General features: G+C 44.6%; 1 protein-coding gene across 4 annotated transcripts; it reads left to right on the top strand.

The window, feature by feature from the left end:
* Positions 1 to 155: 155 nt before the first annotated feature.
* On the top strand, positions 156 to 9,447 carry exosc9 (exosome component 9). 4 transcript variants are annotated; one of them, XM_086120929.1, is made up of 12 exons: positions 156 to 296; positions 471 to 565; positions 2,550 to 2,669; positions 5,958 to 6,060; positions 6,137 to 6,274; positions 6,360 to 6,442; positions 7,625 to 7,757; positions 7,835 to 7,923; positions 8,011 to 8,157; positions 8,257 to 8,417; positions 8,521 to 8,599; positions 9,052 to 9,447. In XM_086120929.1, the coding sequence occupies exons 1-12, from the start codon at positions 231 to 233 to the stop codon at positions 9,113 to 9,115; spliced, it is 1,278 nt and encodes a 425-aa protein (XP_085977055.1). In that variant the 5' UTR covers positions 156 to 230; the 3' UTR covers positions 9,116 to 9,447. The 4 variants fall into 4 exon arrangements, with proteins under 4 accessions (XP_085977055.1, XP_085977056.1, XP_085977054.1 ...); XM_086120930.1 differs by having other exon boundaries at positions 8,254 to 8,417; positions 8,524 to 8,599; XM_086120928.1 differs by having other exon boundaries at positions 8,254 to 8,417.
* Positions 9,448 to 14,457: the final 5,010 nt, after the last annotated feature.

Raw genomic sequence — 14,457 nt, 5'->3', positions numbered from 1 at the left:
AAGTCCTGAAAAAAAAAGATAATTTTCATTTTTTGGTTCATTTGGTTCAACAAAGATGGTGCGCGAAATAGTAATTGTGGAACAGCTAACAAGAAAACGCCGAACCATTGTTTTGTGTGACGTCAAATGTATTTCCGGGTTAAAGTTAACAACAATAATCATGGCGGTGGTATGCTGTTGGTAAGCATGCAGTCGGAGTTTTAACGTAGGCTATAAACGAATAGAACAGAATGAAGGAGACTCCTTTGTCAAATTGCGAGCGAGATTTCTTGCTTAAAGCCATCCAAGAGAAAAAGGTAAATATTGCTAGTTCGTTTTGGAAACATGAATCCGACAAAGCATTGTCAATGTTTTTGTATTATCACTGAAATGAACCAAGTGCAAGTATTTCGCGGATAAAACGTCCACTGTGCTGTTGTATCGTGTATATGGAGTCATGTGTACATGGAGCAATGCATTTCTTCCTGCAGCGCCTGGATGGACGGCAGACTTATGACTACAGGAAATTAAAGATCATGTTTGGGACTGACTTTGGATGCTGCTTCGTGGAACTGGGCAAAACGAGGTGAACGACTAGCCACAAATAGAACACTTTAAATGTTATTCTATTTAAAATGTGATATTGTGCTCTGTGATGGTAATTATGTTGACCTGTTTTGACTGCAAGTGAAAAATGAAATTCATTCTGTTTTCCATCTAGAGATACAGTAAAGGTTCATTTCTCAATCCTCTCAATGTATGCACACAAACCTTGATTGCCATTTCAAGTCGTGATGGAATTTAAGTCGTGATGGAACAGGGTCAGTCAGCATTTGTATAATCACTGAAATAATCGCACTTTAGTTTGGTTTTTCCTGGTTCCTTGATTGAATCCGTTCGTAGTCAATGTGTCGATAAGGATATGGTATGAAATTAATCTGTTCATCTGGCCATCCGGAGTTCCCAACTTGAAAAAGGGACTTTTCAAACAATTGTTTATTGATTATGCTAATGAATAAAGAGGCAATGAGGATTTTATTCATATTACAATACAATACATATTTATGAAGAAACAATCTTTTCTCCAATGTGCTTGGGCTGTCTGTTTCTCTCTTTGGAAATACAGTCATTGAGAAAAACCTACACAGGATGCAGGGGTGCAAAATACACTGTACCTGTGCAGCCATCTCGTTACCTCTGCGTCCCGCGTCGTAGACGCATAATTTTCCCGCGGGACGCACAGTTCCAAATAATGTGCGTTTTTGGGACGCAAGGAAATTTCTCAGTCAAAAAAAAAAAAAAAAACTACGGTAAATCTTTTTTTCCAGCAACGATCGCAGTTTGACCATCGCCGCCATTGTTGTTTTGATCTCGCGTTAAGTAATCTCGCGTGACGAGATTTCCGTTCTCGCGAGACAAGATTGGCGAGATCGGCCTTCACCTGGCGGGAAGCAGACGATTGCCAAGTTGTGTAACGTTAAAACAACTGTTGCGAACAAGTGTTGTGAAAGTTTATTGCGGAGATATCACAGAGGAAGCAGCTAAGTTGGATATTTTTTTGCGATGATAAGTTGACTTTGAGAAAGCCTTGCATTATTGGAAGCAGAGTAAAAAGAGGAGAATTTATGAACTCAAAGACTGAACCATGGGATGAAATAAGAAGCTATTTCTCAGCAAATCTTGTATGGCTGAATTATTAAAATTTTTGCAGCATTTGTTTATAAGAAATAAACAATAAATAATTATCAAAGTATATTGTTGTTGTTTGTGTTATTAGAATATGCAATTGAATAAGTAGACCATTTTAGAATTCGAAATTTGGGACTCTCTAAAAGCATAATGGGACTCATACATTTCTGATCAGCGAGTCCCTGGGACTCGCAGGGCTCAAACTGTAAAATTATCACTGCCTGTGATGTAATGTCATTGCATCCAGGCAGATTGTGTGTGATACCTTAAGCCCCCATCCAACTGAGCTGTGAACAGTTGTGAGTGTTTTGGAAGGCAGTGAAGGTCAATGTTAGTTTTTTCTTGTTGCAAGGGAATTTTGAACATTTTTTGTGACTGTTTGGCGAATATTTACCATTGAATGAGCACTGACAAGAATGCACCATTGGCTGCCTTTGAAAACACTTGCAATTGTTCGCAGCTCAATGGGATAGGGGCTTTACTCAGAGAGATTTACTGAAAATGTTTTTTTTAGTTGGCTCCATGAAGGAATAATCACCTTTGTCACAGGCAAATATTGTATGTTCATCAATCGCACCAACACTCGAACCATTTCCCGAACCAGTGATGTCTCGCACGTCATCTATGACATCACTCATCTCTAGCGAATCACGGCATACGAACTTCAAGCATCGCATTTTCTCTCGAAAGCACAGCACCTACTAAATACTCACTATTCTTTGGTTTAAAGACAAACAAACAACCCTTCATGCTTCTTGAGTTGTGCTCATCAAGCATTCCATTAACGCTTTTTCTCCCACATAACCTGTTTAAGGTCATGCATGATCTGATCTTGTCAACGTATCCATACATCTATTTTGTGATGCTTTTGCTTATTACAGGGTAATGGCTCAGGTATCCTGTGAGCTGGTGGCTCCCAAAGAGAACCGACCAAATGAGGGAATCATGTTCTTCAATATAGAGCTGTCACCCATGGCTTCACCTGCATTCGAACAGGGCAGGTAAAGAAAAAAACTGACAACTGATTTGTTAGCGTAATTGTACTCTCCATTAAATGAGTGTGTGTATTTAGTTGCTGCACCTGAGGGGGTGGGGGGACGGACACATAAGATATCCTTTATTTGTCCCACACTGGGGAAATTTACAGTCTACAGCAGCAAGATTGTGGGTAGAAAGAAGAAAAAAAAATACTGTTCGATTAAGTATATCACATATTGCTGAATTACTTCAGAGAACTCATGGTCTCACCACCCGTGGGAGGGGTCAAAGGGGTTGGGTGCAATGCGAGCTGGGCCGCAGCCAAAGGCGGGGACCCTGGCGGTCCGATCCTCGGCTGCAGAAGCTAGCTCTTGGGACATGGAATGTCACCTCTCTGGCAGGGAAGGAGCCCGAGCTGGTGTGTGAGGCAGAGAAGTTCCGACTGGATATAGTCGGACTTGCCTCCACACACAGCCTGGGTTCTGGTACCAGTTTTCTCGAGAGGGGTTGGACTCTCTTCCACTCTGGAGTTACTCACGGTGAGAGGCGCAGAGCAGGTGCAGGCATGCTCATTGCCCCCCAGCTCAGTGCCTGTACATTGGGGTTCACACCGGTAGATGAGAGGGTTGCCTCCCTCCGCCTTCGGGTGGGGGGACGGGTCCTGACTGTTGTTTGTGCATATGCACCAAACAGCAGCTCAGCATACCCACCCTTTTTGGAGTCCTTGGAGGGTGTGCTGGAGAGTACTCCTGCTGGGGGACTTCAATGCTCACGTGGGTAATGACAGTGAGACCTGGAGGGGCGTGATTGGAAGGAACGGCCCCCCCGATCAGAACTCGAGTGGTGTTTTGTTATTGGACTTCTGTGCTCGTCACGGACTGTCCATAACGAACACCTTGTTCAAACATAAGGGTGTCCATATGTGCACTTGGCACCAGGACACCCTAGGCCGTAGTTCGATGATCGACTTTGTGGTTGTATCATCGGATTTGCGGCCGCATGTTTTGGACACTCGGGTGAAGAGAGGGGCGGAGCTGTCAACTGATCACCACCTGCTGGTGAGTAGGCTCCGATGGTGGGGGAAGATGCCGGTCCGTCCTGGCAGACCCAAACGTATTGTGAGGGTTTGTTGGGAGCGTCTGGCGGAATCCCCTGTCAGAAGGAGTTTCAACTCCCACCTCCGACAGAGCTTTTCCCATGTTCCGGGGGAGGTGGGGGACATTAAGTCCGAGTGGACCATGTTCCGTGCCTCTATTTTTGAGGCGGCCAATCTGAGTTGTGGCCGTAAGGTGGTTGGTGCCTGTCGTGGCGGCAACCCCCGTACTCGCTGGTGGACACCAGCAGTAAGGGATGCCGTCAAGCTGAAGAAGGAGTCCTATCGAGCCTTTATGGCCTGTGGGACCCCAGAGGCAGCTGACGGGTATCGACTGGCCAAGCGGAACGCAGCTTCGGTGGTCGCCGAGGCAAAGACCAGAGTGTGGGAAGAGTTCGGTGAGGCCATAGAAGCCGACTTCCGGACGGCTTCGAGGAAATTCTGGTCCACCATCCGACGTCTCAGGAGGGGGAAGCAGTGCACCACTAACACTGTGTACAGTGGGGATGGGGCGCTGCTGACTTCGACTCGGGACGTTGTGAACCGGTGGGCAGAGTACTTCGAAGACCTCCTCAACTCCACCAACACGTTTTCCTTGGGGGAAGCAGAGTCTGGGGACCCTGAGGTGGGCTCTCCTATCTCTGTGGTTGAAGTCACAGATGTGGTTAAAAAGCTCCTCGGTGGCAAGGCCCCAGGGGTGGATGAGATCCGCCCGGAGTTCCTCAAGGCTCAGGATGTTGTGGGGCTGTCCTGGTTGACACGCCTCTGCAACATCGCGTGGTCAACGGGGAGAGTGCCTCTGGATTGGCAGACCGGGGTGGTAGTCCCTCTTTTTAAAAAGGCGGACCGGAGGGTGTGTTCCAACTACAGAGGAATCACACTCCTCTGCCTCCCTGGTAAGGTCTATTCAGGGGTGCTGTAGAGGAGGGTCCGTCAGGAAGTCGAGCCTCAGATTTAGGAGGAGCAGTGTGGTTTCCGTCCCGGCCGTGGAACAGTGGACCAGCTCTACACCCTTAGCAGGGTCCTCGAGGGTATGTGGGAATTCGCCCAACCAGTCTACATGTGTTTTGTGGACTTGGAGAAAGCGTTTGACCGTGTCCCTCGGGGAGTTCTGTGGGGGGTGCTTCGTGGATATGGGGTACCGAACCCCCTGATACGGGCTGTTCGGTCACTATACCACCGATGTCAGAGTTTGGTTCGCATTGCCGGCAGTAAGTCGGAATCGTTTCCAGTGAGGGTAGGACTCCGCCAAGGCTGCCCTTTGTCGCAGATTCTGTTCATAACCTTTATGGACAGAATTTCTAGGCGCAGCCGAAGCGTTGAGGGGGTCCGTTTTGGTGGCCTCAGTATTGCATCCCTGCTTTTTGCAGATGATGTGGTGCTGTTGGCTCCTTCAAACAGGGCTCTCCAACTCTCACTGGAGCGTTTCGCAGCCGAGTGTGAAGCGGTTGGGATGAAAATCAGCACCTCCAAATCTGAAACCATGGTCCTCAGTCGGAAAAGGGTGGAGTGCCCCCTCCGGGTCGGGGGGGAGATCTTGCCCTAAGTGGAGGAGTTTAAGTATCTTGGGGTCTTGTTCACGAGTGAGGGCAGGAGGGAGCGAGAGATTGACAGGCGGATTGGTGCAGCGTCTGCTGTGATGCGGACGTTGTATCGGTCTGTCGTGGTGAAGAAGGAGCTGAGCCAAAGGGTGAAGCTCTCAATTTACCGGTCGATCTATGTTCCAACCCTCATCTATGGTCACGAGCTATGGGTCGTGACCGAAAGAACGAGATCCTGGATACAAGCGGCCGAAATGAGTTTCTCCGCAGGGTGCTCTCCCTTGGAGATAAGGTGAGAAGCTCGGTCATCCGGGAGGGGCTCAGAGTCGAGCCGCTTCTCCTCCACATCGAGAGGAGCTAGATGAGGTGCCTTGGGCATCTGATTCGGATGCCTCCTGAACGCCTCCCTGGTGAGGTGTTCCGGGCATGTCCCACCGGGAGGAGACCCTGAGGAAGACCCAGGACACGCTGGAGAGACTATGTCACCCAGCTGGCCTGGGAACGCCTCGGGATCCCCCGGGGAGAGCTGGAAGAAGTAGCTAGGGAGAGGGAAGACTGGGCTTCCCTGCTAAAGCTGTTGCCCCCGCGACCCGGCCCCGGATAAGCAGTAGAAGATGGATGGATGGATGGATACTTCAGAGAAAATAAAAACGGCTCATGAATTTCTTTCTCTGAAGACAGTCAGAGTTGTCGGTGAAGCTAAACCGACAGCTGGAGAGATGCTTAAGGAACTCCAAGTGCATTGATCTGGAGTCCTTGTGTGTGGTGTCTGGCGAAAAGGTAAACCTCAACAGTTGAAAAGTCAAAAGCCCTTTCTCTGTGGTTGATGGTGACCGCGCCACATTTCTATGACCAGGTATGGCAAATTCGGGTGGATGTACACATGCTGAATCATGATGGCAACCTGATGGATGCCGCCAGCATCACCGCAATCGCCTCCCTGTGCCACTTCAGACGACCTGATGTTGGCATCCAAGGAGATGAAGTCACTGTGGTGAGTCAGTAATAGTCACAACATCATTTATTCTGAATGCCATGCTCTGTGTAGATGCTGCAACCGGTTGTTTCTGCTCTCCCAGTATAGTCCTGATGAAAGAGATCCCATTCCTCTTAGTATCTACCACATGCCCATCAGCGTCAGCTTTGCCTTTTTCCAGCAAGGGTAAGACGGCACCATATAAGACAGATTTTAATATATGACAGTGTTTCACTCTGTTTGAAAAACACAAGAATATACAGATTGTTCAATCAGATTAATGTGAAATGATTTCTGAGCATTTCCTTGATGTACTAAAACACTGTTTTAGAGTGCCACCGCAGTATCTGGTTATGAAGCACTTTCTTGTACCGGTACTGTTCCTTTTGGTTTCATATACAGCACAGTTTGTGTGTAGAGACTTACTGTAGCGGTGATCTCGGGAGGGCATATAAAAACCCACTAGTGATTATTTCATGCTTCCTCTTGTGAAAACGGTCTAAGCTCCACAGGGAAAAGTGACAATAAGTAATCTATAACGTCACCACTCTAAAAATGGCCATGTAAACAATCTAACAGCTTCATCAGTCGTCTGTTATGAATTGTAAGGTTTGCAAATACTTCACCTTCAAAACAAAACAAAACCAAAAAAACGCCATTGTTAGTCCTTTGCTTGTGTTATTAGAGCATATATACTAATGCTGCATGTTGCTAACCTACAGACGACTATTTATATTTAAGTTGTTGATGAACACAATGTACGACCGAATTTGGAATGCACTGCCCATTATGAGTGTAATCCATTCTGCGACTAAGCTTGTAAATTGAGTACCGGTAATTTACTTGTACATCAAATAACATTTCCCCATTGAAATGAAATACCGCTTGTCTGTTCCAGGCCCCACAAAATCCAATTTTTTGTGATATATTTTTTCGTAAAGAAATGTGGCACAGTGTTGTAAATATAAAAACATAATACAAGATAATAAACGGGTTTGTCAGGAAATGAACTGGTTTTATAGATTGTCATTAAACTAAAAGTCTCGCTGCCTTTAAAGTGCGTGACCGAGTGAGTAATATCAGGAGCACTAACTCCAGATTGGATTCGCCATCCACATTAATGCGGTTAGTTCAGTGTTTGTGGCTGCTCCATGCTCCTTGTGCGTGTCTTCATTTTGTATTTGTGTGTCAAAGACAGATGCAGCCTTGCTTGACTACATTTATTTTGATTTTGTTTTGTAAGTATTTCAAGCAAGAGATTAAATACAACTACTGGAACAAGCCTCGTCTCCACTGTGCAGTGGAAATATGCAAAAACTGAGTCAAGCCCAATTTGATTACTGATTGTGCCTCTTGCTTTCTATGCAGGACCTATTTGCTCATAGATCCATGTGAACGGGAGGAGCGCGTCATGGACGGCTTGCTGATGATTGCAATGAACAAGCACAGGGAAATCTGCTCCATCCAGTCGAGTGGAGGCATCATGTTGCTCAAAGAGCAGGTTCATGGACTTCTGTTATTGGCTTTTGGAGTTTTTACTCATTGAAACAGCGCATTGTTATCTTTCTGGCATTCAAGGTAATGAGATGCAGTAAAATAGCCAGCGTCAAAGTGTCTGAAATCACAAAACTCATCATGAAAGCTTTGGAGAATGACAAAACAGCCCGGTGAGTTGACACACCCATATGTGAGCATTAAATGGTGGAAGTCCAGCTCCTATTCTGTGCTAACATTACGATGTGAATGTTTTCCAGGAAGGCAGGTGGCAAGTGTGGCTTTGCAGAGTCTATGCCTCAAGAGCGAATCACTGCTTTAAAAAAGGACGAGACGGCAGTAGAAATGACAGATGTGACCGAACGAGCCAATGACATTGTCCTGAACGCCGAGGTTCTTCCTCAGACGTATCTTTCATCTGACGTAAAAATAAAGTTTTGGGGTTTTTTTTTTTTTTGCTTTCTTTTGTATTTAATTGTGGAACCTTAATAAGCCAATACTAGAAGTCAGTCGCTGCTCGTGCCACTCCCAGGCATGGGACAGGTGGGCAAAGATCTTCAAAACAGCTGGGGAGTCGAGGAATATGACCAAGATGAGGAGGAAGCTTTCAACAGTGATGAAGATAAGCAAACAACAATGGAGGTTGGGGAAAAACAAAAAGCACACGGTAGGGAAAGTGTATTTCTTCAATGCAATGGTGTCCAATTGAAAGTTAATTCTCATAATTTCAGGGAAGCAATTAACTGACCTGAGTTTGCTTTTCATTCCAGAAGATGTGGTTGAGATATCTGACAGCGAAGAAGATGAAGTGGTCATACTTCAACCAGAGGCAACGGACAAAGCTCACAAGTAAGAGTTTCCTGCAACCTTGAACCCACCTTTAGAAGAGGTGAAAGTAACTCACATACTATACAGTATGTGCAAGTCTCAAGTTGTTGTCGAAAAAAAATCAAGCAAGTCACCATCAAATTTCAAGCAAGTGCAGTCATTGCGTCGTTTAGGTCGGCAGTCAAGTCATACAATCTGTCAGTCACAATATATATTGGAGTGGTACAATTAGTTTTCACTGATCATAACACAAAAAAAAAAAAAGAACGTTTTTAGCTTTAAAGACTAAATGGACACAAAAAGTTTCCATTTATAAGCCGGTGGGCACTCATTTGTTGACACAGTATCTCAGTCTGTTTTTACTTCCTTTTTTAAAAAAGATTTTCTTGTTTTCCCCATTTAGTTGTACCAGGTATAGGTCACAGTAGCGGTTGAAATGTCCACTTTGTACTGAATACACTTCTCCCATACAGGAAGACAAGCTCAAGTTCCCACCTGAAGGAGCCAGCGACATCAAAGAAACGCCACAGAAAATGAGAAAGATTTATAAAGCTTTGTTTCCAGAAGCAGCAACACTGTGAGACTGCAGTCCTGTTAGAATGATTTCTTCTGACTTTTCTTCAAACCCGATTAATCTCTGCAAGAATATAATGTTTTACTTCCTGCTTATTTTTCATTGGAGCTCGTCAATAGAAAAGAGCACGCGTATTAATAGTCTCAAATAATATCGGAATATACAAACATGTACGGTATATATCAGGGGTCTCAAATACTTGGCTGCTGGAGCTTGGGTCTGGGTGAGGCTGGGCCGCATCAGGTTTTCAAAGGAAAAAAATGCATTTATTCAAATATACATACTGTGTATACTGTGTGTGTGTATGTGTGTAAGTGTAAAATGTCAGCCGGCTCCTGTGACAGCCACACTGGCATGTTGCTTTCATGTGTATTAAGCAGCAGTGGCGGGTTGTTTACCTGCGTGGTTTACACGTGTATTCAAGCTGGTGCGGGGCACCGTGGGCACGGTCCCGTTGCAGCTATAGTCAGGGTACTCCGAAGCTGTCGGCCTTCGAATGAGAAAGACCTAACTATTTAGAACGGGGGTAGTGCTAACACACAGGCTACAGCATCCAAATCAAACTTGCGCGGGCCGGACTATCATTAAACTTTAATATCAAGGCGGGGTCCTCAAACTAGCATCCTGTGGGCCGCGAATTGGAGACCTCTGGTATATATATGGTACCGGTACATAAATTTGTAAATGTTACAACAAAACATCTAAAATTCATCAATGCACATTTTGGGTTGTTCGGTATGTTAATCGTCAAATTATTTACGTGTGTGTGTGTGTGTGTGGGGGTATGTACTGTATATATATATAAAGTACATACCCACACACACACCCCGCACCACCCCTGACAGAAATGAACAATATCTATTTGTCACTTGTGCTTTATTTTACAAAGTAACTTCTCAATGTTAATGTTTAAAAAACGTTCAAAAAATAAGAGATAAAACAATTTCAATGTCTTTATAAAACACTAAGTGTGGCACCACATATTCAAACACATCAAGATAAATAATTAGAAAAAAAGCCACGACTATTAAATACTCATTTGGAATTAAACATAAATAAGGAACTTTAAATACAAATTCCCCCAAAAATGTGCAAGCACCAGTTGGTAGAGGCCCAACAGCGGCACACGTCTGCATTTCCGGTCTGCAAAATCAGGATTCAGATCATCACCTGAGAGTTTTTGAGCAATTTCCCCATTAATGCTGATGATAGCCAAACCACTTATTACCACTTGTTATTATGTAGGCCTACATTTAAAACACGGGTACATGAAATTTTCAATATTCTACCTTTATAGACAAGCACTGATAGAGCGCTATATAAATATTCTGGACATAATGTGATAACAGTGAATATGAAATGGAGAAATCTACACAGTTTTAAGATCGATTTTTTTTCCCAAATTACAGTTTTACCAGTAGATGTCGGTCTAGGCCTATGAAGCTCGTGAACATGTCGGCATAGCCGTTGCATACAACCCAACCTTTTTCATGGCGCACTCAATGTGCAGGTCACAACTTTTCCACATCAGCGTTTTGGGTTGTTTTTGGCGAGCTTGTATCACACACACAAACACACACACACGATTAGAATGGCCTCTCCATATAAGTCAAGTCAAGTCAACTGTATTTATAGAGCACTTTCAAACAGCCATCGCTGCATACAAAGTGCTGTACATGGAGCAATTTAACATGCACAATAAACAGTAAGACAAATCGGTAATAAAGGCGGTAGAAAGCACCAAACAGAAAAACCAAGAACAAATCTAAGTCATGCTGAGTCGAATGCCAAAGAATACAAGTGAGTTTTGAGGAGGGTTTTGAAGATGGGCAGCGGGAGGTCATTCCAGAGAGAGGGACCAGCAACAGAAAAGGCTCGATCCCCTCTGAGCCTCAGTTTAGTTCTTGGTACTTCTAATAATGTCTGGTACACAGACCTGAGGCGCCGGGCAGGTGTGTAGGGGCGGATGAGCTCAGGGAGGTGGCGCGAGATTATTCAGAGATTTGAAAACACATAAGAGGATCTTGAAAATAACTCTAAAATGAATGGGGAGCCAGTGAAGGGATGCCAGAGTAGGAGTTATGTGCTCCCTCTTACGAGTACCAGTCAAGAGGCGAGCAGCGGCATTCTGGACCAGCTGAAGGCGCTTAATGGAGGACTGGCGGACTCCAAAGTAAAGGGCATTGCAGTAATCGAGCCGGGATGTGACAAAGGCATGAATTACTGTCTCAAAGTGTTCATGAGAGAGGAGAGGTTTTACTTTGGCCAGCTGTCTAAGGTGAAATAAGATGGATTTAACAACGACACCAATTTGCCGATCAAGTTTGAAATCACTGTCCAGTTTAAGGCCCAAGTTTGAGACTGTCAACTTAAGATAAGGAGACAGGGGGCCCAAGTCTACAGGATCGGACGTACAAGGGCCACTGGGATCAAACAATATCACCTCTGTCTTCTTTTCATTGAATTTCAAGAAATTTTGTGCCATCCAGGTTTTGATTTCTTCCAGACAGGATAGGAGTGGCCTTAATGAGAAGGTGTCTTTCTTGCTCAGTGGGACATAGATCTGGCAGTCATCTGCATTGCAGTGGAAGGGAATACCATGTTTCCTTAAGATGGAACCCAGTGGGAGCAGATACAACGCCCCAGTATTGAGCCCTGTGGAACACCACATGACAGGGGAGCAGTGCGTGACTCAGAGCAGCCAAGGCTGACACAAAAGGTTCTGTCAGCTAAATAGGACCTAAACCACTCAAGAGCACTGCCGCCAATGCCCACCAAGTGCTGCAAACGAGTCAGCAGAATACTGTGATCCACTGTATCAAATGCTGCAGTTAAGTCCAATAAAACTAGACACACGTGGTCTCCAGCGTCATTTGCCAGGAGGATGTCATTAGAAACGCGTAACAGGGCTGACTCCATGCTATGCATCGTCTTGAAACCTGACTGGAAGACCTCCAAGATGTTATGTTCATCCAAGAAAATTTTCAACTGCATGTGCACCACTTTTTCCAGAATTTTGGGAATGAAAGGCAGTTTGGAAATGGGCCTGAAACTTGACAGCACATCTGGATCAAGACCAGGTTTCTTGATCAAGTGTTGGACCACACCATGTTTAAACTGTTGGGGAACTATACCAGAAGAGAGGCTGCTGTTGATGATATCCAAGACCGATGCGCCAACACTCGGGAGAACCTCCTGAAAGAAGTGCGGGGGAAGAGTCGCAAGGGGAGCCAGATGGCTTCGTCTGGCGAACTACATTCTCCAAAAGCGTCAAGGACACAGTTTCAAAACAATTCAGCACAGCTGAACATGGAACATGGACAGAGGGGTCAGATGCGGTAATTGAGACTGGAGTCCTCGCTGTAGAGACCTTATCAATGAAAAACTGAAGGAATCTGTTGCACATCTCGGGTGAAGAATCCGAGCAAGTAGGCAGAGGGGGTTTGAGTACAGAATCTATCGTTTTAAATAGTGCGCGTGGGTTGTGACGGTTAGCTTGAATAAGGTCCGACAGATATTCTCTTTTGGCCTCTTTTACTGTGAGCTGGTAGTTACGCCAGCGGTCTTTCCAAATTTGATAAGAGACATGCAATTTGTCTTTTTTCCACTTGCGTTCGGCTTTGCGACACCCCTGCCTAAACCATGGCTCGGGTTTAGATTTTGGGAGCACAGTTTTTGAGGGAGCCACCAAATCCAGGATGGCACGGCATGATGAGTTGAACCAAGAGGTGAGTTTCTCTGTGTTAGACGAGGGTACGCAAAGGTTATTAAAGGCATCAGAGAAACGACTAGCAGTGCGAGGGTTAAAAATTTGGCTTTTACAACTAGGAGCGGCAGATTTCACAGCAGCATGCGATAAGACTACGTCAAATAAAACTGCCATGTGATCAGAAATCCCATTTTCAAGGACTTCCAGATTTGACACTACAGTGATCCCTCGCTATTTCGCGGTTCGTTTATCGCAGCTTCGGTGCATCGCGGATTTTTTCAAACAATCATTAAAAAAAAAAAAAATCCCAGCTGTCTTCGGGCAGCAGGCGGTTGCCAGACAATAATTTACACTCATTAATGGAACATGGGATCAGGAGAGGGGGGACCCACAGTGATGAGCAACAGCCATAACCACCCCTAACATGAACGAACCAGAAAAATATAGTGGATACAAGAGTGTTTGAGTTCATGAAAAGGAAAACACTGCCTACTTTAGTCGAGTCCTGACGCAGAGGCATGGGACGCACTTTTGCAGCATCACAAGAAATTATTGTACGTACGTATACCGTTTTAAAGTGCTTCTCCTGCCGCTCCATTCTTTGCCAGTGCCATCAGTGAATTGTACATGAAACAAACTTTGAATGAGAATTAAAATATATACAATACAATACAATACATGCTGATTTATATATATATATATTGCATCATATGTGATCACATATACGATCTCAAAGCTAAAATTGCAGACAGTGGGGAAAAGCGGCTGGGATAGTCAAGTCAAGTACAACTTTATTGTCAAATGTGTTGTATGTGCAACATACAGCAGAGATGACACTTCGTACTTGACTTGATGAATGGAATAATACAGGGACAGGCAAAATGATCTGACCCATTTGTAGGTTAAATAAAAGGCAAATAAAGTAAAGAAACAAGTGCTTTTATTTTCGAAGAGTACCTATATTGTAATGCCATTATGTTTTAAAAATTAAATCGGTCAAATGGGATCCATTATTGTCCACATACTGTCGAAGGCGTTCACGAAGGTTATCTATAACTCAGCGGGTCATTTCTTGTGGAATGGTGGTCATTTCTTGACGAATTGCATCTTTAATGTTGTTCAATAGATCGAGGGTGATTATTGTATACCTTTCACTTGAGGTGTCCCCAGAAGGAAAAAAAAACGCACGGATTTAAATCAGGTGAACGGGCAGGCCAACCGATGTCACCACGCAATGAGATCAAATGACCAGGGAACATCTCCCTCAAAATCCCCATCACACGTCAAGAAGTGTGGGCTCTTGCCCCATCCTATTGAAACCAAACATTGTCCATATCGTGGAGCATATTCAATTTTTGGTCTGAGAAAAAAAACAAATCAAAGGGCTATTCTATTTTATTTGGTCATTTTCGTTCTCCGAGCACAGAGAACATTATAGGCATCTGGACATACTGTAAGTCAGGATCTCCCGTCTGCTTTTGTATTTGGTTACAGGTCGGTTTACAATTATTGTCAATCAATGATGTATTTGTGATGTATGTGTGAACCCAAGTGTTGAATAACAGATGCTCAATGCAATTGTGCTTTTTACTAATA

The sequence above is a fragment of the Hippocampus guttulatus genome, chromosome 9, assembly GCF_054856545.1.
Source record: "Hippocampus guttulatus isolate MCC_2025c chromosome 9, RoL_Hgut_1.0, whole genome shotgun sequence".
NCBI classification, from domain to species: domain Eukaryota; kingdom Metazoa; phylum Chordata; class Actinopteri; order Syngnathiformes; family Syngnathidae; genus Hippocampus; species Hippocampus guttulatus.
Note: the sequence above shows the minus strand (reverse complement) of the source record. Positions and strands in the feature narration are given on the sequence as shown.

What these genes read in the sequence shown, in the direction of transcription:
- exosc9 (XM_086120928.1), top strand. Translation starts at nt 231, where the DNA reads ATGAAGGAGACTCCTTTGTCAAATTGCGAGCGAGATTTCTTGCTTAAA. An exon ending in AAGCCATCCAAGAGAAAAAG is followed by an intron (nt 297 to 470) that starts GTAAATATTGCT and finishes TTCTTCCTGCAG; the next exon opens with CGCCTGGATGGACGGCAGAC. An exon ending in GAGAATGACAAAACAGCCCG is followed by an intron (nt 7,924 to 8,010) that starts GTGAGTTGACAC and finishes AATGTTTTCCAG; the next exon opens with GAAGGCAGGTGGCAAGTGTG.